Source organism: Notolabrus celidotus, unplaced genomic scaffold, assembly GCF_009762535.1.
Source record: "Notolabrus celidotus isolate fNotCel1 unplaced genomic scaffold, fNotCel1.pri scaffold_416_arrow_ctg1, whole genome shotgun sequence".
Classification (NCBI taxonomy): Eukaryota; Metazoa; Chordata; class Actinopteri; order Labriformes; family Labridae; genus Notolabrus; species Notolabrus celidotus.
Genome location: NW_023260230.1, coordinates 1 through 26,831, shown reverse-complemented (window position 1 = coordinate 26,831; position 26,831 = coordinate 1). Strand labels below are relative to the sequence as shown.

General features: G+C 45.5%; 3 protein-coding genes across 5 annotated transcripts; 2 read left to right on the top strand and 1 right to left on the bottom strand.

Moving 5' to 3' along the window:
* Positions 1-1,625: 1,625 nt before the first annotated feature.
* LOC117809768 (integrin alpha-11-like) lies at positions 1,626-10,024 on the top strand (the record flags this gene model as incomplete). The annotated part of the gene is made up of 15 exons (XM_034679262.1): positions 1,626-1,800; positions 2,671-2,810; positions 2,880-2,990; positions 4,591-4,676; positions 4,766-4,973; positions 5,063-5,161; positions 5,861-5,937; positions 7,387-7,470; positions 7,596-7,716; positions 8,032-8,145; positions 8,252-8,335; positions 8,549-8,659; positions 8,791-8,886; positions 9,385-9,498; positions 9,631-10,024. Coding segments are annotated over 15 exons (1,701 nt in total), but the record flags the coding sequence as incomplete, so codon positions are not given.
* A 2,626-nt stretch (positions 10,025-12,650) lies between these two features.
* On the bottom strand, positions 12,651-22,481 carry fem1b (fem-1 homolog b). 3 transcript variants are annotated; one of them, XR_004630618.1, is made up of 3 exons: positions 21,483-22,481; positions 12,926-17,947; positions 12,651-12,891 (listed from the first exon to the last, which is right to left on the bottom strand). XR_004630618.1 is itself a non-coding variant. In XM_034679260.1 (2 exons), exons 1-2 carry the CDS (start codon positions 21,728-21,730, stop codon positions 16,312-16,314), a joined length of 1,884 nt encoding a protein of 627 aa, XP_034535151.1. In that variant the 5' UTR covers positions 21,731-22,481; the 3' UTR covers positions 12,651-16,311. The 3 variants fall into 3 exon arrangements, 1 of the variants encoding a protein (XP_034535151.1); XR_004630619.1 differs by having other exon boundaries at positions 12,651-12,879; XM_034679260.1 differs by having other exon boundaries at positions 12,651-17,947.
* A 1,756-nt stretch (positions 22,482-24,237) lies between these two features.
* On the top strand, positions 24,238-26,585 carry LOC117809766 (ceroid-lipofuscinosis neuronal protein 6 homolog; the record flags this gene model as incomplete). The annotated part of the gene is made up of 4 exons (XM_034679261.1): positions 24,238-24,632; positions 25,794-25,917; positions 26,219-26,317; positions 26,397-26,585. Coding segments are annotated over exons 1-4 (474 nt in total), but the record flags the coding sequence as incomplete, so codon positions are not given.
* Between the last annotated feature and the right edge of the window lie 246 nt (positions 26,586-26,831).

Here is a 26,831-nt window from a genome sequence, read left to right as displayed (position 1 = left end):
TCACTTCCGCATAGGCTTCATCGTTTGAGACCGGAGTTTGCCGCTTGGTTTCAACAGCTGTGTAAACTCCACAAACACTGACACGTTCAGCTGAAGGTCTCCAGTTTACAGGGTCACTTTTGAAACCGGAACACCGGGAGGAGAGACGCATTCACGGTGGGCTGAGAGAAGACTACTGTTACAAGCTGCTAAATCAAGAGAATCACAGCTTCTTCTTTTGAAAAGTACACACACATACAAACAAGATAGAACAAATAAAAACTAATGAAAGAAAGAGAAATCAAGAGAATCACAGATGGAAAAAACAATAACTGTGAATGGTTTTAGGAGAAATTTGACAAAAAAAAAATTGACTAAAAAAATTAAAAAAAAAAATTTTGACAAAAAAAATTTTGAAAAAGAAAATTGACCCAAAAAATGTGAAAAAAAAAATTGAACCCAAAATTTTTTTTTTGAAATTTTTTTTTTTTCGAAACATTAAAATTTTGAAGAAAAAAATTTGAAAAAAAAAAGATTTTTTTTTTTGGCAAGCAAAAAATGAAAAAAAAAAAAATTGGCAAAAAAGTTGACCCGGAGAATCACAGCTTCTTCTTTTGAAAAGTACACACACATACAAAAAAGATAGAACAAATAAAAACTAATGAAAGAAAGAGAAATCAAGAGAATCACAGATGTGTGTGATGTTATTGTGGACGGAGGGAGGAATAAAAACACTGAGGTTAATCTACCAATCAGACACGTTCAGCATTGCAGGCCCCGCCCCCTGAAAGTCCCGGGACCTTTGAAAAGTACTACCCCCCTAGCAGGGGCTTTTTAGGGGGGAGATGATCTACCCCTGAACTAAATTTAGACCCTGGGTCCACCGGTCCAAACGCATGTAGTTCAGGGGTAAAGTTCCTGCTGTCACCTAAAGAGCACATTTACACCAAGTATTAAACTGAGACCATCACAGTCTGTGTTACTGCTGCAGGCTGAGCTGTTCAGAAACCTTTTAGAGGCCTAATGTAAAAACTAAGACCCTCACTGTAAACACTGGAGCCCCTCTTTGAGTTCCTCCCTGCTTAGTAGCAGGTTGCTGCTCCTCCCTGATGTTTCCCTGCAGCTTGAAGTGAACATGAACGCAGGAACACATCTGGATGTTTGACTGAAAGCTGTCTGGACTTCCAGCTGTGTGTACGTTTGTGAGGAGAGCATCAGAGTCCTCCAGATGTGTGTTTTCTGCTGTGTTGTATTGTGTGTGGAAACTGTTGTCGTGGTCTGTCCCTCCGTGAAGCTGATGTCGTGTCTCTCTAATCGTCTGCAGCTGTGCGGGCCGTCTGCATGGAAACATCGCTAACACGCTAACTCCAGCCAGCCTCCTTCAAACTGTGTCACTCCTCCTCCCTGCATCACTTCATACCTTCATACCTCCCTCTCCTCATTCTGTCCATCAGCTCCTCATCTTCCCCTCACTCATCTGGAGCTGATTAGACACACACACTCACACACTCACACACACACACACACAGAGAGAGAGAGAGAGCATGCTCACACACGCCAACACGCCACATGGCATCAAACAAACACGCTTCAGCGGACAGATAATGGACGGGAGCCACGGCTAAAGATCCAAACTTCCTCTTCAGAATCACTGGAGTGCAGACGTGGCGTTTCTCACACGGACTGAAGATGCTGACCTCAGCTCTCTGCGCTCTCATGAATCCAAACTCAGAGTCAGACGTTCAACAGATGAGAGAGTTCTGCAGCAACGACATCCTGCAACACAGCAGCAGCAACTTCCTCAGAGCCGGCTTGGACCAGGTCTTAGTTCTGCTGCTATAGGCTTAGACTGACACACTGGGATCCTGTCTTTCCCTCTCTCTCCTCTCTCTGCCTGTCTCTCACTTTAACTCTTCCTGTCCCATTAAAGTTACTAACCATAGACCTTTCTGGAGTCCCTGAGCTCCCTTGTCTCGTGGGTTCCTCTGGATCTCTGCTGCTGTGGACGTGGTCCAGACTCCAGCTGCTACAACTACTACTATCCGTCTCCCCACTATCATCTCTCTCTCTCTTCATCTCCCTCTATCCCTCTCTCCAACACGGTCTCAGCAGATGTGTGTCTAACATGAGTCTGGTCCTGCTGGAGGTTTCTGCCTGTTAAAGGAAGTTTGTCCTTGCCACTGTAACTTGCTAAATGCTGCAAAGTGCTCTGCTCATGGTGGATTAAGATGAGATCAGACTGAGTCCTGTCTGGAAGATGGGACTGGATCTGATCCGGTCTTGATGTTGGGACTCTGTGCTCGTATTTGTTGTTGGATGTTGAATCCTCTTCAGCACGCTCGGGGTTAAATTCCTGAGTTTCATGAATGTAAGAAGAGGAAAGTGAGGTCGGAGAGTTACTCATGCTCGGTTATACAATCCTTCACGTCGTCTTCACAACAATAGAGGATGGAAACTCTTACTGAGTCAGATTACTGCGGCCAACTTCTCACACAGCTCCTTCAGACCTGCACTAATGAGCTCACCAGGTGACCTCACTGTTTCAGATCACCTGAAGACCTGTAAAGACTCTTATTTACAGTCTTGTTGTGCTGTACATGATCTGGATGAGACTGGTTCACTTCATTAAAGCCTTCCTCCTCCTCCTCTCCTCCTCCTCCTCCTCCTCTCCTCTCCTCCTCTCTGTCCCAGCCGTGTGGTACAGTCTGGTGTTGGATGAGAGGCGTTTTCCTCCTCGAGCTGTTCTGGACGAATCAGTGAGACAGCAGCCCAGGAGTCTGTCTCTGCAGGCTGGAGCTCAGCGCTGCCAACGTCTGGGCTTCTCCATCCAGGTCAGAATACACCCTCAGAACAACACAACACACACAACGTGTCCCTGACCGTCTGTGGTCTCTCTTCAGGAGACAGCAGATTACGGACGCCCCGTTGCTGTTGTGCTGGAGACAGGTCTGCAGACTCCAGACGAAGGACCTGTACTGGATCCTGATTGGCCGAGCACCTTGAGGGCAGAGGTGAGAGTCTGTCAGAGCTCTGAACTCTAAATGATGAACAAGGCTGATTTGATGTCATGGTTTGTTGACCTCTTATACCACTAACCAGAGGTTAAAGTTCAGGGACTGAGTTAGCCGAGGGGACACCGAGCAGCTCCCAACTGTGACTCAAATAGGCCACGCCCCTTATTCTACCTCTCTTTAACCCCTAACCTGCTGTAAACAGGTGAGCTGGATACAAATTCAGCCGTACAGATGTTTATGGTCGTCCCTGGCCTCTTTCTCTCTCTACAATTAATCTCTGTTGTTATTCTGCTTTGATCAAACAGAAGCATTCCATTCTATTCTGCTTTGATCTGCTCCATTCTATTCTGCTTTGATCTGCTCCATTCTATTCTGCTTTGATCTGCTCCGTTCTATTCTGCTTTGATCAAACAGAAGCATTCCATTCTGTTCTGCTTTGATCTGTTCCATTGTATTCTGCTTTGATCAAACAGAAGCATTCCATTCTGTTCTGCTTTGATCTGCTCCGTTCTATTCTGCTTTGATCAAACAGAAGCATTCCATTCTGTTCTGCTTTGATCTGCTCCATTCTATTCTGCTTTGATCAAACAGAAGCATTCCATTCTATTCTCCTTTGATCTGTTCCATTCTATTCTGCTTTGATCTGCTCCATTCTATTCTGCTTTGATCTGTTCCATTCTATTCTGCTTTGATCTGTTCCATTCTATTCTGCTTTGATCTGTTCCATTCTATTCTGCTTTGATCTGTTCCATTCTATTCTGCTTTGATCTGCTCCATTCTATTCTACTTTGATCTGTTCCATTCTATTCTGCTTTGATCTGTTCCGTTCTATTCTGCTTTGATCTGTTCCATTCTATTCTGCTTTGATCTGTTCCATTCTATTCTGCTTTGATCGGTTCCATTCTATTCTGCTTTGATCTGTTCCATTCTATTCTCATTTGATCTGTTCCATTCTATTCTCCTTTGATCTGCTCCATTCTATTCTCCTTTGATCTGTTCCATTCTATTCTCCTTTGATCTGTTCCATTCTAGTCTGCTTTGATCTGTTCCATTCTATTCTCCTTTGATCTGTTCCATTCTATTTTCCTTTGATCTGTTCCATTCTATTCTCCTTTGATCTGTTCCATTCTATTCTGCTTTGATCTGTTCCATTCTATTCTGCTTTGATCTGTTCCATTCTATTCTGCTTTGATCTGTTCCATTCTATTCTGCTTTGATCTGTTCCATTCTATTCTGCTTTGATCTGTTCCGTTCTATTCTGCTTTGATCTGTTCCGTTCTATTCTGCTTTGATCTGTTCCATTCTATTCTGCTTTGATCTGTTCCGTTCTATTCTGCTTTGATCTGTTCCATTCTGTTCTGCTTTGATCTGTTCCGTTCTATTCTGCTTTGATCTGTTCCGTTCTATTCTGCTTTGATCTGTTCCGTTCTATTCTGCTTTGATCTGTTCTGTTCTGTTCTGCTTTGATCTGTTCCACAGGAGGAACTGCAGTTTTCTGCACCTGTCCTTCTATATGGATGTACCTCTCTCTCTTTGTGCTGTCTTATTGAAGACGTCTCCTCTTGATGGATTAATGAGTTTCTGTGTTCTTCCTCAGCTTCCCTTCTGGAACGGTTGTGAGCAGGAGGAGACCTGCGTCCCCGACCTGACCCTGCACGGCCACACAGACCTCATGGATGTCCAGTGAGTGATGGATCCTCATGAACACATGTTCTATCATGATCCTGATGATGATGTCCCAGCAGGTGACTGTCCCTGTCTTTTACCTGAAGGCAGTTCTGCAGCTCCAGGGAGAGGGCCACGTGGTCACTCTGCAGCCACCGGGGGGCGCCGTCGGACGACTCGGCGTACGTGGTGGAGAACGGGCGGAGGAGGATGGTGGTGTTTGCTCGTCTGGAGAACCGGGGAGAGAACGCCTACGGAGCATCCATCAACATCTCCACCTCCTCCAACCTCATCTTCTCCAGCCTCATCGTGAAGGCGAGTCCGGCAGACGGTCGGACACGTTAAACGTTCTTCATCTCCAGATCTTCAAAGGTTGTGTTGACTTCCTCTTCCTCTCCTCACAGGACCAATCAGATATCCAGATCGAGTGCTACTCCGAGGACAGACTGGCCAATCAGAGGAGCTGTAACATCAGCGCCCCGTTCATGAAGTCCTTATCCCAGGTGTGTCTGTGTGTTAGAGAGGGGGGGACACAGAGACCTCCCAGATAGAGACCTGAGGACAGTAAACCTCAGAGGCTCATCAAACAGCTGTTATCATCTCTCTGCTGTTTCACCTTCAGAGTAATGACAGTGATTAAACACACTGACCTAATCCATCATTAGCCCAACCACCGTCCTGTAAACAGGACCACGGCCCCGCCCCTCACTGTAAGACCCCCAGAGGGCCCGCTTCACAGAGGCCTGTCTGAATGAAGTCCAGTTTATGGGTCCAGACTCGGTGCTGAGTGTCGCTGGCTTCCTTTAAACAAGGTGAGACGTAGCCGGAGGGGAACACGGCTTCAGTCTGCTCAGAGAGACGGTCTGACCCCCGGAGGATCTGATGAACACAGACATGAGAGGGTTCAGGTGTTACAGACCCGACTCTGAAGATAAGATCCTCCTTTATTCATCCCACAACGAGGACGTTCATTCGTCAGCCACCACCTCCACAGGGTCCAGGACTGAGCTGGCCTTAGTTAGTTCAGTCTGGCTCTCCTGTATCCTGTCCGTCCACAGCAGGTGAAATCCTTCCAATGTGGCGTTGGTGTCCGGCGTTAGCTCTGTTAGCATGATGCTACTCTGGTGCCGGGTTAGCTGGTCCACCTTATTGAGGATAGATAAAAAGAGGAAGAACCTCAAACCGCCTCTCTTCCTGTGCAGGTCTCTTTCCGTGTGGAGTTTGAGTTCAGCCGTTCTGTCTTCCTGGATCACCTGAGGATCGTCATGGCGACCAGCAGGTGAGACTTGAATGATTAAATTCTCATTTAAAGGTTTTTTATTTCTTTTACTGAGCGGGATGTTGAGGAGGTTAACACACACACATTCTTGTTCCAGGTTCATGTGAGGACTGAAAATATTTTGATTTATGTTCTTCTACAAACTACATTTTATAAATCACCATGACGACGCTCCAGCTTTATTCTGGGACACACACAGGTTCTTGTTTAAGGTTCATGTGAGGCCCTATTTTTTGGGAGGGGGGATGATTACAAGAATGGAAGCATGAATATTTCTCTTCTTCTACTCATACAATAAAAATGTGTCCATTCCACCTTCAGTTTGTTTATTAACTTCCAACAACGGGACTTATGGTCCATTATTAAACACACACGAGTTTGTTTAAGGGTCATATGAGGACGCTGTGATCGAGGGGATCTTATAAGTATTGAAACCTAATTATTTCTATATGTTTACTTTTATAAATCACAGTCTAAAGAGCCGTATTATAGAACAGTTGAACTAAAGGGACTCAGTGATGTTTTAGGGGCACACATACATTCTTGTTTAAGGTCCACGAGAGGTCTGTGTGATGATTTGGACTTTAGGGGACCTTTTATAGAAATGTAAATATGTCTCAGTGTGTGTTCATATAAATGACATGGTGGACACAACCATGTGATCAAACACTCAGGTTCTGTTGTAACACACACACACACCAGTTCTTGGTTAAGGTTATTGTGAGGACTTCAAAAATCTGGTAAACACACACCAGTTCTTGTTTAAGGTGAATGTGTGGACTCTGTCTTTATTATGAAGTCCTCACAGGTCTGTCCGTCTTTATGTTAATCAGTCCATCATCTCTAAATCTGAAAACGGGACTTTAGTCTACTTCTATGGTGGTAAAGCTAATGGCTCATTTAAAGGGCGCCCCCTGTTGGTTCATTAAGAAAACTACATCAGACTCTCTGTTGGAGCTGTTTGTTTATTGAGTTTAGGATTAATAAGTAGTATTAGTTCTTTATTAGAACTCATTTAAGTTAGATTTTGGGATAGATCATTTCTTTAGTATATTTATATTTTCTGTTTATTTAATATTTCTTTGGTCTGTTTGGTAATGAGGAACTGTGGGTACCTGAGGTTATTTAGGTCAGTAGGTAACAGAAGACCAGCATGCACCGGGGTGGGTCAGTGGTGTTTTAGCAGTGTAAGAGAGGCAGCAGGACCCGGGACTCTCTTTGTTCCTTCTGCCTGGACATTAGACTTCTTCTGCCTGAGTCCATCCCATCCTCTCGGTGCATCAGGGACCCTTTGATTAACTTTGAGTTTGATACTTTACTACACTGTCTTTAATGTGGGGTCACGTGAGGACTGCGTCTCGAGGTGATCGTTCTTGTTTAAGGTGGGGACCGTGTCATATGATGTCCTCACATGTCTGTCGTCTGTGTTTTCAAACATGTGTTCATCAGTGATGGAGAAGAGGGTTACCCAGACGACAACATCAATGACATCTTCCTCCCTCTGAAGTACCAGACCGACCTCCTCTTCACCAGGTGAGACCAGCTGACCGCCACGGCGTGCTGAAGGTCACAATCAGCTGATCACGCACCAGGAGAACGACGTGAAGGGAATGTTTGTAGACGTGTGAAATAATGAACTTCCTCTCTTTCGTTCCCAGAGACCCTGACCCTCCTCGCTTTGAAATCCGAGCAGACAGATCTTCCTCCTCCTCCTCCTCCTCTTCTTCGTTCAGGGACAAACCAGACAGCAGCTCCTCCACCTTTAACCTCACTTACTACGTCAGTCTGTTAACAGTTACAGCAAACATCCTCTCTGTCACAAAGTGTTCCAGAAGAATCTCAGAAACTCAAAACTAAACCAGTGTCTCTAAGACTCGTACCTGGTGAAATAAATGAAGAAGAAGAAAGTGAATATAAACCAAGTTCAGACAAACGTCTTAAGCTGTAAATAACCTCTGAGTGAATAAAGTCACATTCAGTAAACACTGTGAGACAGGGTTCAAACCCTGCTGAAGTTTATTAACGTCTTCATTCATTGAAACATGAGCTCAACGTGTCGGTCTTCATGGAGGAACTGTATCTCTCCCTGTGCAGATCCAGAACCTGGGGATCTTCTGGGTTCAGGACCTCGTGTTCAGAGCGGACGTCTGGGCCGTGACCTCTCAGGGCAGCCAGCTGGTGAACGTCACGGACTACAGCGTGGAGCAGGTGATCCATGAAGCTGTTCAAAGTTCTTCTGTGAAGAGGAAATGATGTATCAGTGAGATCCCTCCCCCTCAGATTACTAAGAAGCTCCTCCTCTTCCTCTGAACAGGTCCAAGGGTCTCACTGCACGCTGCCACAGCAACCACGAGTCGGTCAGGTCTCTGCTGAGGACCTGACTCACCTGTCCCAGCTGGTAAGATCATCCAACCAGTCCTTTGGTTCAGTCTGTAGTCGGCTTATCCTCCGGTCTACTTAATCTGAGCTGGTCTCACAGTGAAGACAGAGACACCCATGGACATCAGTCCCACTCTCTCTCCTGGTGTCCTGCTCTGTCCTGTCCTGTCCTGTCCTGTCCTCTCTGAATAAAGGGGTCAAAGCCTGACCTGGTCTCTGTGTCTGTGTGCAGAACGACAGTAACAGTGTGAGCGTGGCGGTGCAGTGCAGACTCAACCTGCCGCCGTCCAGAGAGCTGAAGGTGACGCTCCGAGGACAACTTCAACTTCCTGCTCTGCTGGCGGTGAGTCCAGATTTTATTCTTCCAGACCGGACTCATCAACATCAAGACCGGATCAGATCCAGTCTCCTGGAGAGAGAGTCTGTTGTTGTGTTGTTGGAGCGATCACCTGATTGGCTGTGGTCCTGTTCCAGGTGAGCTTCAGGTCTTTAGAGATCCTGACGGAGGCCTCCATCCAGCTGGAAGCTTCCAGTCCGATGTTCCTCCAGGAGGACCGACCGCTCAGACAGGTAACCCTTTAAAACCCATCTCACTGACACAGGCTGACCTGACTCACCTGGTAACTCACCTGTGATGACCTGAGAGATGTTTGATGTGATTTTGAAACCTTCTTCCTCTCTGTCCTCTAAAGTCCTCATTTAAAAAAACTCTGCTGCCCCCTGCTGGTGAACACGGTCACTACACTCCGCTCTGCAGCAGGCTCCAATTATTCTCCATCAGTTAACTGATCAGAGGAGACGCTCTGATGATCACTGATGATGGATTCTCAGAGGGAGCTGTGTCTGAGTTTTCAAATGCATTTTTTAAGAAGTCAAAAAATATGTTCTATTTGATTTTAGTGTAAAACCACTAAAAATCTCCTCTAACATGATTCTCCAGGAGGAATCCTAAATCTCTCTGTCCCTGTTCATCAGTCAGACCTTAAAGTTCTTCAAGTTGTTAAAGTTATTAAAGTTGTGTAAGTTAAAGTTAAAGTCTGTGATGTGAACGAGTTTCTGTGTCTGCAGATAATCCTGGAGCTCAGGAAGGACGAGGATTACACCGTCCCCGTATGGATCATACTGGGGAGCTCACTGGGAGGCCTGCTGCTGCTGGCCTTACTGGTGCTGGCCCTGTGGAAGGTACACACACACACACACACACACACACACACACACACACACACACACACACACACACACACACAAACACACACACACACACACACACACACACAAACACACACAGAGTAACTTCCTGTGTGTCCTCCTCAGCTCGGCTTCTTCAACAGACGGCGGCGACAGGAAGAGGAGGAGCAACCTGTAGCCAATGGGAAGGCAGCAGAGGAGCTATAAGGTGCGGGCGACGATGATGCAGCGTCGGTCGATCCTCGTCAACTCTGAAAGTCCTGACATCATCATCATCATCATCATCATCATCATCACCATCATCATCATCATCATCATCATCATCATCATCATCATGACTCCTGAGTTCAGTCTGACGGAGGGGTGGAGGTCTCTCTGAGTCAGCAGACTTCAGGGATGCTGGTCTAACTAAAGAGGGGGGGCGCTTTGAAGACTAACCTGAGCTCTGACTCTAAACTCAGGACTCAGTTTTCAACAAAGAAAATAAAGTTAAAAGGATCAGTTAGACAATATTAATGATAAAGAGGAGTCATTTTTAAGATTTGTAGAGGATTTTTTTTATTTATAAGTGTTGAAAAATTCATGAAATAAATTTAAAAATAAGAATTTACATTTTTTTTTGAAGTGTAAGTAAAAAAAGAGTTCTCTTTTCATTTAAATCTCACATAAATAAAATGAATATTATTAGAGTCCAAATCTTTTTATAGATTTTTTCTCTAAAAAAATTGAATTTATCACAAAGTTTGCTCAGACTCAATGATGTTTGTCCTCAAAAAAAAAAATACATTTTTTAAAACTTAAAATTATGACTTTTTTTATTTGCTTGACTAAACACTGAAAGGTAATAATTCAACTTTGTCAGTTTTTTGAATAAAAACATTTTAAACTTTATTCAAAATATTCATAAATCTGACATTTTTAACCAAACCAAAAATTAGAGTAACATTTGTTAAAGTCAGAACTCTGGATTTTAATATTGATAAATTAAAGTGTTTTTTTTTTTTTTAACATTTTCCCTCAGTAAACTTTATTTAGAAGGTTTGTTTTTGAGTTATTTTGCACAAAAAGTCAGAGAAAAATGTTTAAAAATTAAAGACTTCTCTTTTTATTTTCTGATTTAAAAATCGACTTAAAATTATCTAAAAATGTTAAAGAGTAACCGATCGTTCACTTCTTTTTCATCTTTGGAATAAAAGTATAAATAGATTCATTTTTAAATCTAAAATCTTGATTTTTTTTTCTAAATAACTAAAATATAAAAAGACAGAATTTTTAAATTTTTTTAAAAAATATTTAAAATAATTTAAAATGGAATAAAAAAAATCAGACAGTAAAAGAAAAATAATCAAATAAAGAAAAATTAACATCCTCATTTCTGGATTTATCACAGACCCTAACTGAGGTTTTGTTTTGGTCCTGGTCCTCTTCATGTTCAGTTTGAACCGGTTTGTTGAAGACCCGGGTCAGAGAGAGAGACTGAAAGTTTAAAATGAGATGAGGTCTGACTCCAGTTCTTTGTACCCGGTCTGCATGTTTGAGCTGCTGAACTGGAAATGTTGGACTTGATGAGTTGATGAGGATCACCTGGATGCATCCGGAGCCTCCACCTGTCACTCAGGGACCCTGATGCCCCGCCCCCTTCCAATCAGACACACCCCCAATCACATGACCAGGTTCTTGTTTACCTGAAGGTTCAATCTGTAAAACCACTTACTGAACCAGAAGACCAGAATCCAAGTCACGGGGAAAAGATACCACAAACATTAAACCTAGAGAACCCAAGAGAACCTGAGACTCCCTGGGACTCCCCAAGACTCCATGAGACTCCCCGAGACTACCCGAGACTCAATGAGACTCCCTGGGACTCCCCAAGACTCCATGAGACTACCCGAGACTCAATGAGACTCCCCGAGACTCCCCAAGACTCCCCGAGACTCCCCGAGACTCCCCGAGACTCCATGAGACTCCCCGAGACTCCATGAGACTCCCCAAGACTCCCCGAGACTCCATGAGACTCCATGGGACCACTCGAGACGCTGGAGGATAAGAAAAGAAACCCAGCAGCCGACCTGAGACTACCTAAGACGTCTGATTTGATCCTGTTTGAATATTAAATGTATCCTACAACACTTCTTTGATATTCTGATTTTATATCTGAGGCACTTTTCTTGTATAAAGATAAACTTGAACTGTTTGTAAATACGTGTTGACAGATTAGAGACGGTGAGGTTACAGGTCCATGTGAGTCTGTACTGAGACGGTTTGTTCTGATGTGAGACGCCGAGGCGTGCGTCTGAAATGTTCACTTTGTGTAAATAAACCAATAAAGCCAATAAACACAGGGAGGTGTTTGAGCTGTGTTTGAGCTGTGTCTGTGGAGATATGGACTTATTTAGTTTATGTTATCAGTTACAGGAAAACAGCTTTTAATAGATGAAGTGTTTTTTCAGGTTCCCAAGCAGCAGAACAAGGACCTGGTCCAAGCTTGAACCAGCCCTGAGGGGAGGTTTTAAGCCCACAAAGCAGAGAGGGTGTCTGCCTCCTGGCATGAGAACTGAGGGCTCTTCCTCCCATACTACTTTTAGAGACATTTGGTCAAAGGAAAGTTTAAAGTCTACTCTTCAAAGTCGGTTCTTAGAACGAGGCTTTAATCTTTCTGTTGAACAAATGTCTCTAAAAGTAGTACGGGAGGTTAAGACTTTAGAAATCACAAACATGCTGTGAGACACAAGCTCAGTGTGACAGTTCCCTCGGCAGTCTAAGCCTATAGCAGCATAACTAAGACCTGGTCCAAGCCTGATCCAGCTCTAACTATAAGCTTTATCAAAAAGGAAAGTTTGAAGCCTACTCTTAAAAGTAGAGAGGGTGTCTGCCTCCCGGACCCTGACTGGTAGATGATTCCAAAGGAGAGGGGCCTGATAACTGAAGGCTCGACCTCCCATACTACTTTTAGAGACTTTAGGTACGATGAGCAGGCCTGCATGTTGGACTGTAGAGGTCTAGAGGGGGAACAGGGCACTATAAGCTCTCTGTATCGTTCCTCTGACGTCTGTAGAGGAGTCCTCTTTAGATACCTGTTCATCACAGTCCCTCTCTCCGTCTCTGGCCGCCTCCCTCCAGAGATCAAACAGGAAGAAGACGAGCGGTTCATGTGGACAGAAGACTTTTAATCTGACAGCATTCATTCATTCATTCATTCATTCGGCTGACATCTTTGAAAGTTTCTCCGCATGACGAGAATCTTTGGCTTCATTTCAGCCACAGAAACAAAATCTCCCTCAGGAGCAGAATCCGGCTCCTGCAGTGTTAAATACAAAAACAACAACCAGCACTGTGATGGCACATTATCATGGCAGCCGGACACCCTTCAAATACCTGCAGAGACACCTGCAGACACCTGCAGAGACACCTGCAGAGACACCTGCAGAGACATCTGTAATGCCCGGGCACATGGTCAATAAAAACACAGAGAGCTCTGCTGGACAGAATCACTGAGGACAGAGAGGACAGAGAGGACAGAGAGGACAGAGAGGACAGAGAGGACAGAGAGGACAGAGAGGACAGAGACAGTTTCAAACCCTGAAAACTCAAACGCTGCGTTGATCTCCTCCTCCTGATGTGATCTGGATCTTTGGAGGAAACAGAGTTTGTTTTTGACGATCTATCAGGTGTTTTTTGGCGTCTCTGAAGTTCTGATTTATCGTGTTTGTTTTCCAGACTTCAGTAAAGACCTGAACATTAAACTCCAGGGACAAAGTCTGCTGCTTTAGAGGAAGACAAACTCTGAGAATGAAGTTTGAACGGACTGAGAAATATGTTTAGAAAAGGGATTTAATTTAGGAGTGCACTTCGATCATCTCTCTCTGAGGCGGAGGAGGACGAACATTCACTCCAGAGACCACTTTTCAAACTTCTCTTTGTCTCTGACTTTAAATGGAGCGTCTCTGAATGGACAGACTGAAGCAGGATGATCGATGGAGCTGATTGGAGCTTTAGGAAACAGTGACTCTCTGATCGATGAAAAGCACTCAGTGTAAACATCTGAGAACAAAGCTCTGCAGAGTCTCTGAACACGCCGTCAGACTGAGAGGGAGTGTAATGATCCTGATCTGTGTGTCTCACAGCGAGGGGAGCGGATCCTGTGAGGAGGTAAACCCAGATAATGAACCTCCCGTGAAGACGCTCCCCTCGTCTCAGAGAGAGAGAGCGAGGCGGCGCTTTGTTTCCAGCTAATCGTCCCTCAGAGGAGCCGCTAATCCTCCAGACTCACACACCAAGAGATCAACTGATGCTCTGCTCCATGGACAGATTACAGAGTGTCGTCTTCACTCACTGAGCAGAGAGCTGAACCTGTGTGGACCTGGTTCAGGACTCTTCAGGACCTTTAACCTGAAACATACTCTACATAAAGAGGGGCATTTCTTCCAGGATTCAAAAACTAAAAGATGAATCTGTGCAGACGAGGATCAGGACCAGGAGAGAGGCTGTCTCACTGCAGATAAAGAATCTGAAACCTTTAGAGTAAAGTCAGACGCAGATGTTCGTTTGCATAAAAAATACAACTGAGAATCTGAACTCTGAGTTTAAACTTAAAAGCCACAAATCTGAGATCACACTCAAAAACAGGACTTCAAGAAGGTCTCCCTCATGATCCTGATCCTCTTCTGCACGTCCAAAACTTCTAACCTTTAAACTTGTCTCTGTTTGAACATTCAGAGTCTCTCTGTCTCTGTCCTCACATCTTAAAAACCTCAATTCAAATATGAGCAACTTTAAAAAGAAAGAAACACAAAAACATGACACAGAAATATTAAGGGCCTGTGTCCATCAGCAGCGTTTCTGCACTGTTAGGGCCTGTGTCCATCAGCAGCGTTTCTGCACTGTTAGGGCCTGTGTCGTCTTTACTCGATGGGCAGAGAGCTGAACCTGTGTGGACCTGGTTCAGGACTCTTCAGGACCTTTAACCTGAAACATACTCTACATAAAGAGAGAGTGTGTTTTATTTCTTCCAGGATTAAAAAACTAAAAGATGAATCTGTGCAGACGAGGATCAGGACCAGGAGAGAGGAGGTCTCACTGCAGATAAAGAATCTGAAACCTTTAATAAAGTCAGACGCAGATGTTTGTTTTCATAAAACATACAAATGAATTCATAGATTAAAGTCTGTGATCAAACTCGTCATGTATCAGAGAAGAATCAGAGAATGAGCCGTCTGAGAATCTGAAGATTAGGAGTCAGAGACCAAATTCAAAAAGGTCTCACTCGTGACCCTGATCCTTTTCTGCACATCAAACTTTAAACTTGTCTCTGTTTGAACATTCAGAGTCTCTCTGCCTCTGTCCTCAGATCTTAAAAACCTAAATTTAAATACGAGAAACTTTAAAAAGAAAAAAAAACACAAAAACATGAGACAGAAATATTAAGGGCCTGTGTCCATCAGCAGCGTTTCTGCACTGTTAGGGCCTGTTTCCACTTAAACTAATGCAGGTCTGAGTTTTCAGCGCTCCAGTGTCGCCTCTTTTTCTGTGGTGTTCAATTTTTGGGACAAAACGGACGCCAGAATCGAGACGGGGCGGGACTTCTGGAGGTCCAAATGAAGGTCAAAGTCACCAGAAGCTGTGACTTGATTTCTATCGACTGTTTTTAACATTTTCTTAGTGAAATTCCCAGAGCATTTTAAACTTTTAAGACTTCTACTGAGGGAAGCAGCAACAACATTCATCACCTTGTGCTCTGAAACTGAGGTCCAGGGTGCTGCAGCACCCTGGACCTCAGTTTCAGAGCACATGGTTAAAACACGGTCAGTGGACACAGGCCCTTAAATTCATAAATCTGCTTTGAGAAAAGAACTCTACACGGCCTGGAGGATAAAGACACCCAGAGGAGACTCTTACAGTTAAAGAGGGCTTAAATTTAGAGATTTCTTTTGTGTATTTCTCTCTCAGTGAGATGAAACTTAAGAGGCGTGTTTTTAAAAAGTTTTCTTGATGAAATCTCAGAAAGTTTGAACTGAAAAAGTCCTTTTCAGTCCGATACTGTATTCTGTCGCTTTAAGACTAAGAAGTGAGGAGGACTGATGAGGGTGTGTTCAGACCGAGGGCCATGTAGAGAAGTTTTCACTTATAAATTCATCTTCACCAAAAACCTGAACCCTTAAAAAGGTTCAAATAAAAAGGTTTATTTTGATTCTGTCCAGCAGGCGGATCATCGTCACTCTCTCTCCTCTCGTACAGTCAAATAAAAACCAGTGAACCATCGTTAAAAACAATCAGAGGATCTGAGATGTGAGTGCATGGAAGCAGGCGAGGTCGGTTTGTCTGTTGGCGTCTCACTCATTCACTCTCTCTCTCTCTCTCTCTCCTCGTCTCTCACTCACTCGTTCACTCACTCAGTGGAATCACAGCAACATGGCGGCTCCCCCGGCGAGGAGATAAGGCAAATCAAGAAGCAGCGCGGTGATGATGTCCTTCCTGTGGTCTGTCTCTGCTGGTTCTCAGCGGTTAATACTTAAATACAAAACAACTTTTTTATAAAAAAGCTCAAAAACGTCTCGTGCTGAACGCCTCAGTGGAACGTCGCTGCAGAACGTCGCTGCAGAACGTCGCTGCAGAACGCCGCTGCAGAACGTCGCTGCAGAACGCCGCTGCAGAACGTCGCTGCAGAACGTCGCTGCAGAACGTCGCTGCAGAACGCCGCTGCAGAACGTCGCTGCAGAACGTCGCTGCAGAACGTCAGCACCGTTTGAATTTGTTAGAAAATTAGAAGAATTTCTCTAAAAGGTCAAAGTTCACGCCCTCTCGGTCCGTTCAGTGAAACTCCACGAACTCCTCCAGGGTCTTGGGGATCTGGTTCCTGTAGGTGATCTGGTGCTGGCGCACGGCGCGCGCCGCCAGGCACTTTAAACTCATCTTCATCTGCGTCTTCAGCAGGATCTCCGACACGCCCGTGGTGCTCTTGTCCAGCGGCGTCTTCTTCTGCTTGTTGGTCATGTCCGTGTGGGCGCCGGCCTCCACCAGGTTGATGATGATGGCGTGCAGCGTGAGGAAGTCGCTGATTGGCCGGTTGTACTGGACGATGACGTGCAGCGGAGTGTTCCCCTCGTGGTCGACGGCGTTGACCTGCGCGCCGCAGTCCAGCAGCAGCTTGGTGACCTGAGCGCTCGGGAAGCTGCAGACGTCGTTGGTGTGGAAGTCGTCCACCGGCGTGCTGGAGCTGATGGCGAGGTGCAGCAGGGAGGAGCCTTCGCGGGAGCGCGGGTCCAGCTGGATCAGGTTGTAGATGTGCTTGTTGATGCGGGCGCGCTCTTCGTCGCTGCAGGTGGTCTTGGTGGAGATGCAGGCCAGGTACAGGAAGGTGAAGATGTTGGACTCGTAGTTGTCCAGGGCCTGAGGCAGCTCGGACTCCGTCGCCGTGTCGACCCGAGACATGCTCCTCTGGATCTCCACCACGCTGCAGCTCAAGACCTGCTCCACGGCGTGGGCCAGGACCTGCTCCTTCAGGTGGACCATCTGAGAGAACACCTGGGCGAAGCGCAGCAGGTCTTTGTGCGTGTTCCTGTTCCCTTTCTGGCGCAGACGCAGCGCGTGGAGCCACAGCTTGATGCACTGTTCAAACTCCATGTTGTCCGCGTAGACGGCGCCGCGGTAGATGATGGGGTGCGACACGTCGATATTGTCCGAGCCCAGGATTCTCTCCCGGATCATCAGGCCCTCCATGTGAAGGGCGTCCCGGTCCACTCGGATGACCTCTAGTTCATGAGGCGTCCGACACTCGCAGCGCCCCCCGTAGGCCTCGATGGGCGGCAGCAGCTCCTTGGCGATGATGTTCTCGAGGTCGCGGTAGCGCTCCATCATGGCCATGTGCAGGTACTGATACGTCCGCTGGATGTCGTAGTTCTCCCGGTCGTTGGCGAAAGACGCTCCGAGCAGCTCCAGCGCCTCGATGCGGCTGGGCGGGTCACAGTCGGCGTGCGCCAGCAGCAGCTCCACCACGTCGGCTTTGCAGCTCTCTGCCGCCACCTTCAGGGGAGTCATGCCGTGTCCGTTCACCACCATGGCCGCCTGAGAGCGCACCAGCTCCGTCACGATCTCCAGGTGACCCGCCTCGGCCGCAAAGTGCAGCGCGGTGGCCCCGCAGTGGGCTTTGGCGTTAGGGTCCGCCCCCTGCTCCAGCAGGAACTTGACCACGTCCGTGTGGCCTTTGTACGCGGCGATCATCAGACAGGTGTTGTTGTACTTGTTGGTGATGCTGATGTCGGCGCTGTTCTCCACCAGGTAGCGGACGATGTCCAGGCGCCCGTCGAAGCAGGCGGCCCGTAGGGGGGTGGAGTTAGTGATGGTGGTGTGGTTGACGTTGGCGTGGTGAGTCACAAGCAGGCGCACCACCTCAAAGTGCCCCGCCCCCGCCGCACACCACAGCGCCGTGGCCCCGTCGATGACGTAGCTGCAGAGAGGAGACAGTTTCAGGAAGTGAAGCAACAACAATATAAAACATCCGTTCTTCAGTTAGAGGTCAAAGGTCACGCCACTTTGAGTGTAGGGTTTAACACGTTGGACCACAAAGACATGAAGCTAAGCTCAGCATCTCAAAGTTCTGCTGCTGAATCTTACAGTTTAGATTTAATGAATATTTTTACATTGTATGAGAAGATACAAATTCAATCTTTATTGATCAATAAAACATGGAGCTGTTAGTAATGAGTAGCTCATGGATGGACTGTAATCCTCGTTTATGATCCTCATAAACTCCTGTCATGTGTTCAGAGCAGAGACGGAGCAGAGACGGGTCAGAGACGGGGCAGAGACGGGTCAGAGACAGGGCAGAGACGGAGCAGAGATGGGTCAGAGACGGGGCAGAGACGGGGCAGAGACGGGGCAGAGACGGGGCAGAGACAGAGCAGAGACGGGTCAGAGACAGGGCAGAGACGGGGCAGAGACGGGTCCGAGACAGGGCAGAGACGGAGCAGAGATGGGTCAGAGACAGGGCAGAGACGGGTCAGAGACGGGGCAGAGACAGGGCAGAGACGGGGCAGAGACGGGGAAGAGACAGGGCAGAGACGGATCAGAGACAGAGCAGAGACGGGTCAGAGACGGGCAGAGACAGGGCAGAGACAGGGCAGAGACGGGGCAGAGACGGGGCAGAGACAGGGCAGAGACGGGGAAGAGACAGGGCAGAGACGGGTCAGAGACAGAGCAGAGACGGGTCAGAGACGGAGCAGAGACGGGTCAGAGATGGGTCAGAGACGGAGCAGAGACGGGTCAGAGACGGAGCAGAGACGGGTCAGAGACGGGTCAGAGACGGAGCAGAGACGGGTCAGAGACGGGTCAGAGATGGGTCAGAGACGGAGCAGAGACGGGTCAGAGACGGGTCAGAGATGGGTCAGAGACGGAGCAGAGATGGGTCAGAGACGGAGCACAGATGGGTCAGAGACGGGTCAGAGATGGGTCAGAGATGGGTCAGAGATGGGTCAGAGACGGAGCAGAGACGGGTCAGAGACAGAGCAGAGACGAGGCAGAGACAGAGCAGAGACGGGGCAGAGACGGGTCAGAGATGGGTCAGAGACGGAGCAGAGACGGGTCAGAGACGGGTCAGAGACAGAGCAGAGACGAGGCAGAGACAGAGCAGAGACGGGGCAGAGACAGAGCAGAGACGGGGCAGAGACGGGTCAGAGATGGGTCAGAGACGGAGCAGAGATGGGTCAGAGACGGAGCAGATATGGGTCAGAGACTGAGCAGAGACGGGTCAGAGACGGGTCAGAGACAGAGCAGAGACGGGTCAGAGACAGAGCAGAGACGGGTCAGAGACAGAGCAGAGACGGGGCAGAGACAGAGCAGAGACGGGGCAGAGACGGGTCAGAGATGGGTCAGAGACGGGTCAGAGATGGGTCAGAGACTGAGCAGAGACGGGTCAGAGACGGGTCAGATCTCCTCTTTAGTAAATCAGGATTTTATTCTTCTGATTATTTTCCTGAAACTTAAAGAAATAAAGAAATAAAGAATCTTCTTCTTCTTCTTCGTTCAGATTTTAAAGAACCTGTCGTATCACCTCACCGCCCTGTGACATCACCAGGTGGGCGTGGCCACCTGGACAAACAGGTTGGTAGTTTCAGGTCACAGATCTGAACAGGGGCCGGTTTCTCTTGTTCTAATGAGTCTCATCAGGGAGAGAGTGGAACTAACTCTGAGTCCTGTAACCCAGGGGTCATTACACTTTCTATTCTCAAGGTTTCATTTCAAGTTTAACTAATATTTGTGTTGATTTTTATAACTGGGTAAAATGTTTTATTTTAAGATAATTAAAAACAAAAAACATTCTGGAAGAAATCTCACGACCCCCCATTTGTGTCTTGTGACCCCCCTGGGGGTCCCGACCCACACTTTGTAACCTGTGATCACTTTAACAGATTCAGATGTTTTCCCTGGAACTCTCAGGATAAAGAAACAGTCTCAGGTCAGGTTGGGCGAGTCAGTAATGTCATTGTTTAACGCTGACGGCTCCATTTATCCGCCTCACACGCCTTCACCTTTACGCCGCCATGATGTCAGAGCTCCTCCCCCCTCCTCTGGAGACACGCCCTCTCTCTGCTCTCAGTTTCATTTCTGTGCTCTTCAGATCTGTGCGGTTTCAGGAGTCGTGTTTTAAACTACTTCAGGAACTTCTGACAGATCTTACCGTCCTGATCAGATTCAAGTCTCCATATTTCCCACATTAAATCCTAATTTAATTCACACTACACTGTGTTTAAACATCATGCTGTGTTGCTGCATCCCTGCTCATAAAACACATTATATATTATTTTAATTATTAAATTCTGCTTTTTAATCTGCTCTGTGCTCAGAATACATCAAATTTGCTTGAATATCACAAGTTTTAATTTCTGATTTTATTGATTTGAATTGTTTTTGATTTGATATTTAAACTGCTCTAACTTTTTTAGTTTCTTGATTACTTTTAGGTGATTTTATGTCAAACTCTCACCGTACACCACGTAATGTATAAATTGCATGTTTCATTCTTGTGTTTTCTCCCTGCTCCTCTCTCTCCTTCTCTTATTTATCTGAACCTGTCTGATTTTATTTGTATGAATTCTAATGAAAAAACAAACTTAAGACCTCTCTTTGTAGTCTCACTTTTAACTGAGTTTATTATTATTTCATTTATTTATTTAATATAATATACTCTCTTTTTAAATTATTATAGATACATATATATTATGTATTCACTTAATTTAAATGTATTTTTTCACTGTTTCATTATTTCTTTAATTGTATATTTGGTCTTTTCTTCTTACCTTCTTTTTTATTTATTTTTTTGTATGTGCTCGATCAGAAAGCAAACTCAGACCTATATGTTTAGTCTCACCTTCACCTGATATTTATTCTCTCCTCTTATTCACATCTGGTTCAAATGTTTTATTTTCAATTATTATAAATACATATATATTATTTATTCACTTTATTTAATGTATTTAAATGTATATGTATTTTTTGAGACTGTTTAATTATTTGTTTGATCTTCTTACCTTTATATAGATTTTATTTTTTAATACTATCATTTTTATTGTTCCAGTGTTTTTTATGGATTAACTCAGTAATTTAATATTTTATTCCTGTATTAACTTGTAGTTTCACAACTTATTCTCTTTTACTGGTTTAATATTTTGTCAGTTTCTTATTTCCTCCAGTGTTTCCTCAGTTTCTCAGCAGCTTCTTTATTTATAACATGTTTTATTACCTTGAATATTTAGTGTCAGGTGGGGTTGGTGGAGTCCTGCTGTATGTATCATTTACTTTATTTAATATTATTATTATAATAATAATTATTATTACTTTAATATAAAAACTTCATGTTACCTTGTTATTGTATTAAAGTGCTGTATGTATAAACTGTGATTAATTGATATTGTTGTTAATTGATCTCCAGTCTCCCTCTGAGGATCCCTGATCCTTTATGGTCTAGTATCTGAGTCAGCTCTTACCCGTCAAACCGCACCGTGCCGGTCTGCTCCGTGTCCACCCTGTAGTGGTCCAGGAGGAGCCGGACCACCTTGTCGTGTCCGTTCCGGGCTGCGATGATCAGGGGGGTGGACCTCTGCCCGGACAGGACCGTCACATAGCTCAGCAGGGACCGGGTCTCTCCCTCCGAGTGGTTCAGCAGCAGCGCGGCCAGGGTCAGGACTCGGCCCTCACTGGCTGCCTTGTACACGTACCCGGCCAGAGACTCCATCTGAGCCCGACAGGGGGGCCCACAGGGGGACCGACAGGGGGACCGACAGGTAGTCCGACAGGTAGCCAGGACCTGCGCTTTCTTCGTAACCCGCAGAGTCCAATCCTCCAGAGCGAGCCCCCTCCCATTAAAAAGTCCAGCCCGGCTCCAGGTCACACATGAAACGGGTCGGCTCTCCGTGCTGGTTCCGGGTTACCTGGGACACCTGTCCGGCTCTGAGCGCGTGCAGCTCCTGGTTTCAGGCGTCAGCTGGGCGAGCTAGCCGGTTAGCCCGGTGCTAACATGAGCTAACTGTCCTGAAACAGAGCTAGCCGGTTAGCCCGGTGCTAACGTGAGCTAACTGTCCTGAAACAGAGCTAGCCGGTTAGCCCGGTGCTAACGTGAGCTAACTGTCCTGAAAGGTTAGCCCTGTGCTAACATAAGCTAACTGTCCTGTAAGGTTAGCCCTGTGCTAACATAAGCTAACTGTTCTGTAAGGTTAGCCCTGTGCTAACATAAGCTAACTGTTCTGTAAGGTTAGCCCTGTGCTAACATAAGCTAACAGTCCTGAAACTCTGTGAGTTTAAAGTTTAAAGATTAAAGAGGATCCGGTTCCTCTCTGTGAGCTGCTCACACTCAGCTCCAGGTTCAGTCTCTCCTTGAGACTCCAACACGAACAGCAGTTTGAAAACAATCAGCACTTTCACCTTTTGCTATCTAGTCATTTGCCGGAAGTTCCAGTTCTGCACACAAATACGTCCGACTGGAACTACCGCCATCTGATATGTGTTCCGATGTCGTCGTGTTTGGAAAAAAAAAGGGAGGACGGTTAGTTTCGATTTTTAATAAATGTAACCTGCGATCAGAAATCTAGAAAAGGGGAATACAGTCCTTTACAGGTTATTAGATAAATGAAGGATGCCTTATTGATGCATTTTATTGAGCTGAAAGGTGAAGGAGAGTCGATTAAACGCTGTTCTGAACTTGTAGTTTATTTTAAAACATATCTTTTATTTTCAAGAAGCTGAATACCTCACCCATTGCTTTGTTAATTAATTAAATACTTTTAAAATGATAAATACGACATATGCAAAGTTGTCAGTAAAAAATATTGTACATTTCCTGAGTTAAATTTTTTTATTTTGTAAATTCCACTCATAATCACTCTGTTTAGTCTTTTTATAAGTGCCCACACAACTTTCGTGTACTTTTGATGTTCTCTTTTCTTACTTTTTCCCCCTAATAAACTCTGAAAATATTTAAAATTGCTTCTCCTCTGACAATTTATCATGCATCAAATGATTGGAGCAATGAGACAGACTATTATATATGGATTAAACTAATATGACATGATCAGGTTGTCACTGGTGTTGCTTTTATTGTTGTGAATTCTATTCTGTTATTTGGCTTTGATCAGTCAGAAGCATTCCATTCAATTCTATTCTCCTTTGATGTGTTCCATTCTGTTCTATTCTCCTTTGATCTGTTTCATTCTATTCTCCTTTGATGTGTTTCATTCTATTCTCCTTTGATGTGTTTCATTCTATTCTCCTTTGATCTGTTTCATTCTAGTCTCCTTTGATGTGTTCCATTCTGTTCTATATTCCTTTTATGTGTTTCATTCTATTCTATTCTCCTTTGATGTGTTCCATTCAATTCTATTCTCCTTTGATGTGTTCCGTTCTGTTCTATTCTCCTTTGATGTGTTCCATTCCATTCTATTCTCCTTTGATGTGTTCCATTCCATTCTATTCTCCTTTGATGTGTTCCATTTTATTCTATTCTCCTTTGATGTGTTCCATTCTATTCTCCTTTGATGTGTTTCATTCTATTCTCCTTTGATCTGTTTCATTCTATTCTCCTTTGATGTGTTTCATTCTATTCTCCTTTGATCTGTTTCATTCTAGTCTCCTTTGATGTGTTCCATTCTGTTCTATTCTCCTTTGATGTGTTCCATTCTATTCTATTCTCCTTTGATGTGTTCCATTTTATTCTATTCTCCTTTGATGTGTTCCATTCTATTCTCCTTTTATGTGTTTCATTCTATTCTCCTTTGATCTGTTTCATTCTATTCTCCTTTGATGTGTTCCATTCTATTCTCCTTTGATCTGTTTCATTCTATTCTCCTTTGATGTGTTCCATTCTGTTCTATTCTCCTTTGATGTGTTCCATTCTATTCTCCTTTGATGTGTTTCATTCTATTCTCCTTTGATGTGTTCTATTATATTCTCCTTTGATGTGTTCCATTCTGTTCTATTCTCCTTTGATGTGTTTCATTCTATTCTGCTTTGATCTGTTTCATTCTATTCTCCTTTGATCTGTTCCATTCTGGTCCATTCAGTTCCGTTCTAATGTTTTTCCAGAGCGTATTTTCTCACCCTGAGATTTTTAGGAGCTCAGAATACGAACACTGGAGTACAGCACCTTCAAACTGTGCTTGAGTCCAGATCAGGTGTGAACGTGCAGCGTCTCTTTCAGGATGACGTTTCTCTTTCAGCTCTCGTTTTGTTTTTTCTTTCAATGAAACTCAAATCCGTTCATGCTTTCTCTGCTGCCCCCCCTCCCCCGGCTGCACCTGAGTTCATCTGACACCAGATCAGATTAATGCCGCCTAATCAAAAATCTGGGAGGTTTATACAGATTACAGGATTATCTGCTGCTACTGGATCAACCTGCACAGAGTTGGGGGGTGAAAGTACTCTGCTTTGTTTGAGTCCACTGAGAGGACCAGGTTCAAACTGAAGCTATGAAGAAGGAACAGTCTAGAGGACACACCTGAGGAGAAGCTAAGTACATGATCCTGCAGCTGATTGAACTTCACTTTAAGATAAGAGACAGAATATTAGGATCTGGAGAGAAGGATGCAGCCGCCCACCCGGAGGAGACAGAACTCTGCTCTGCAGGCAGCATCTGTCATGAGCAGGTTCGTCACGTTCAGTTTTCATAATTAGTTCTTAGACTTATCTCACCGCTCAGTGATCTCTAAACATCAGCACACTCTGCTTCACTTTACTGTTTGTTTCTGTCACATTTTAAGAAAGTTTGCATCAATTTTTCACTTTTGTTTGATCTCATGAGACGGAGAGAGAGGGAGAGAGAGAGAGTGTGTGTGTGTGTGAGAGAGAGAGAGAGAGAGAGGGAGAGAGAGAGAGTGTGTGTGAGAGAGAGAGAGGGAGAGAGAGAGAGAGTGTGTGTGTGAGAGAGAGAGAGAGAGGGAGAGAGGGAGAGAGAGAGTGTGTGTGAGAGAGAGAGAGGGAGAGAGAGAGAGTGTGTGTGTGTGAGAGAGAAGGAGACTAACAGAGAGAGAGAGAGGGAGAGAGAGAGAGAGTGTGTGTGTCTGTGTGTGTGAGAGAGAGGAGAGAGAGAGAGAGAGAGAGAGAGAGAGAGAGAGAGAGAGAGAGAGAGAGAGAGAGAGAGAAGCGGGTTATTGTGTGACATGAATGTTTAGTTGGGATATAATTGTAAAATGCAGTAACATGAAACAACCATGTGGCGCAGCAGTGAGCATCCTCCTCTGCTTTAGATAAAGTTACTGAGTTTTGAATCTCAGTCCGTTGGGTTTAGAAGACTTTGAAGGACTGAAACTTTGACTTTACTGAGAGTTGTTGGAGCAGGAATCAAAATAAAACCAGTAATTTGACTGAACTCTCAAAAACAAACTAGTCTAGGTGGAGGTGGAGCAGGAGCTCCTGAGATCTGGAAGGTTAAGTGACTGTATGTATGATTGTAGTGAGGAGTCTTTGTAGAGAGAAGTGAGACTCGTATTCCATCCTTCAAGTAATCCAGCGTCTCTCGTACATCTGGGTCGGGTTGTGGAGGCAGCAGAGAATCCCTCTCCTCACCTCCAGGGCAGTTCTGGGACACTCCCAGGTCAGATAGGATATATAATCCCTCCAGGGAGCTCTGGATCATGGTGTCTTTTCCCAGCTGGAGGGTCTGAACCAGATATCAGACCAACTCCAACTGGTTCCTTTTTGTTTGAAGGAGTAGCGGGTCCACCATGAGCTCCTGACCCGGTCTCTCTCTCTCTCTCTCTCTCTCTCTCTCTCTCTCTCTCTCTCTCTCCATCACATCTGTTCTGCAGCAGGTCGGGTTGTTCTGCAGAGATGGACTCGGTTCTGTCCTCTAAGCCTCGGTTCCACCTGGACCTCTGGCTCTGCTTCACCCTCCAGAGCTGGATCCTGGATGTGGGTCGGTCTCTTGTGACGGTAACTAGCCGACAGCTGGAGGAACATGGTGTTATGATGAATCTTTAATGTCTTTAATGAAGCAGGATTTATGTTTAGGGAGGGAAGATTCAGTTTTGATGTTGTTAATTAAAGATTCAGAATCAGACTGAGGCTTCTGGTCAGTGTTTGTCTTCTTTGTGTTGAGTTGTGTTGACTCTGGCGCCCCCTGTGGACAAAGTGGTGCAGCATTATTAGAAACAATCCATCATGTCCTAATGAAACACTTCTCACAGTGTCTTTAAGAGAGAAATGAAACCTGCTTCCTGCTGTCCCTCTCCAGCTGGTCCTCCCAGCAGACTGGATTCCTCTGACCCGTCCAGGTGTCCCAGAATACCTGCACCTCCTGTACACCCTCAGCTCCCCGCTCCTCCTGCTGAAGGTACCTGAGACATGAGGACTCATTCTGCTCTAAACACTGAAATCTGCCCTTCAGATCCAAGTGTGTTTTTTCTCTGCAGATGCTTGAGCGCAGCCCCAGGAAGCCGCCCCGCCTCGCAGTCCACCTCGGCATCATCTCCATCGTCACGGGAACCAGCCTCCACCTGGTGGCCGACGCCATCACCCGACGCCTCCTTCTGATTGGCTACCAGCTGCACCTGTCGGTCAGAGAGAATCCAGTGATGCAGAACGTCACACCCTCCTCACTGGTAGGTTCAACATCAGAAACTCTACGGTTAGGGTCTGGACTAGGGTTAGGGTTAGGGTTAGGGTTAGGACTAGGGTTAGGACTAGGGTTAGGGTAAGGGTTAGGGTTAGGACTAGGGTTAGGGTTAGGACTAGGGTTAGGGTTAGGACTAGGGTTAGGGTTAGGACTAGGGTTAGGACTAGGGTTAGGGTAAGGGTTAGGGTTAGGACTAGGGTTAGGGTTAGGACTAGGGTTAGTGTAGGGTTTA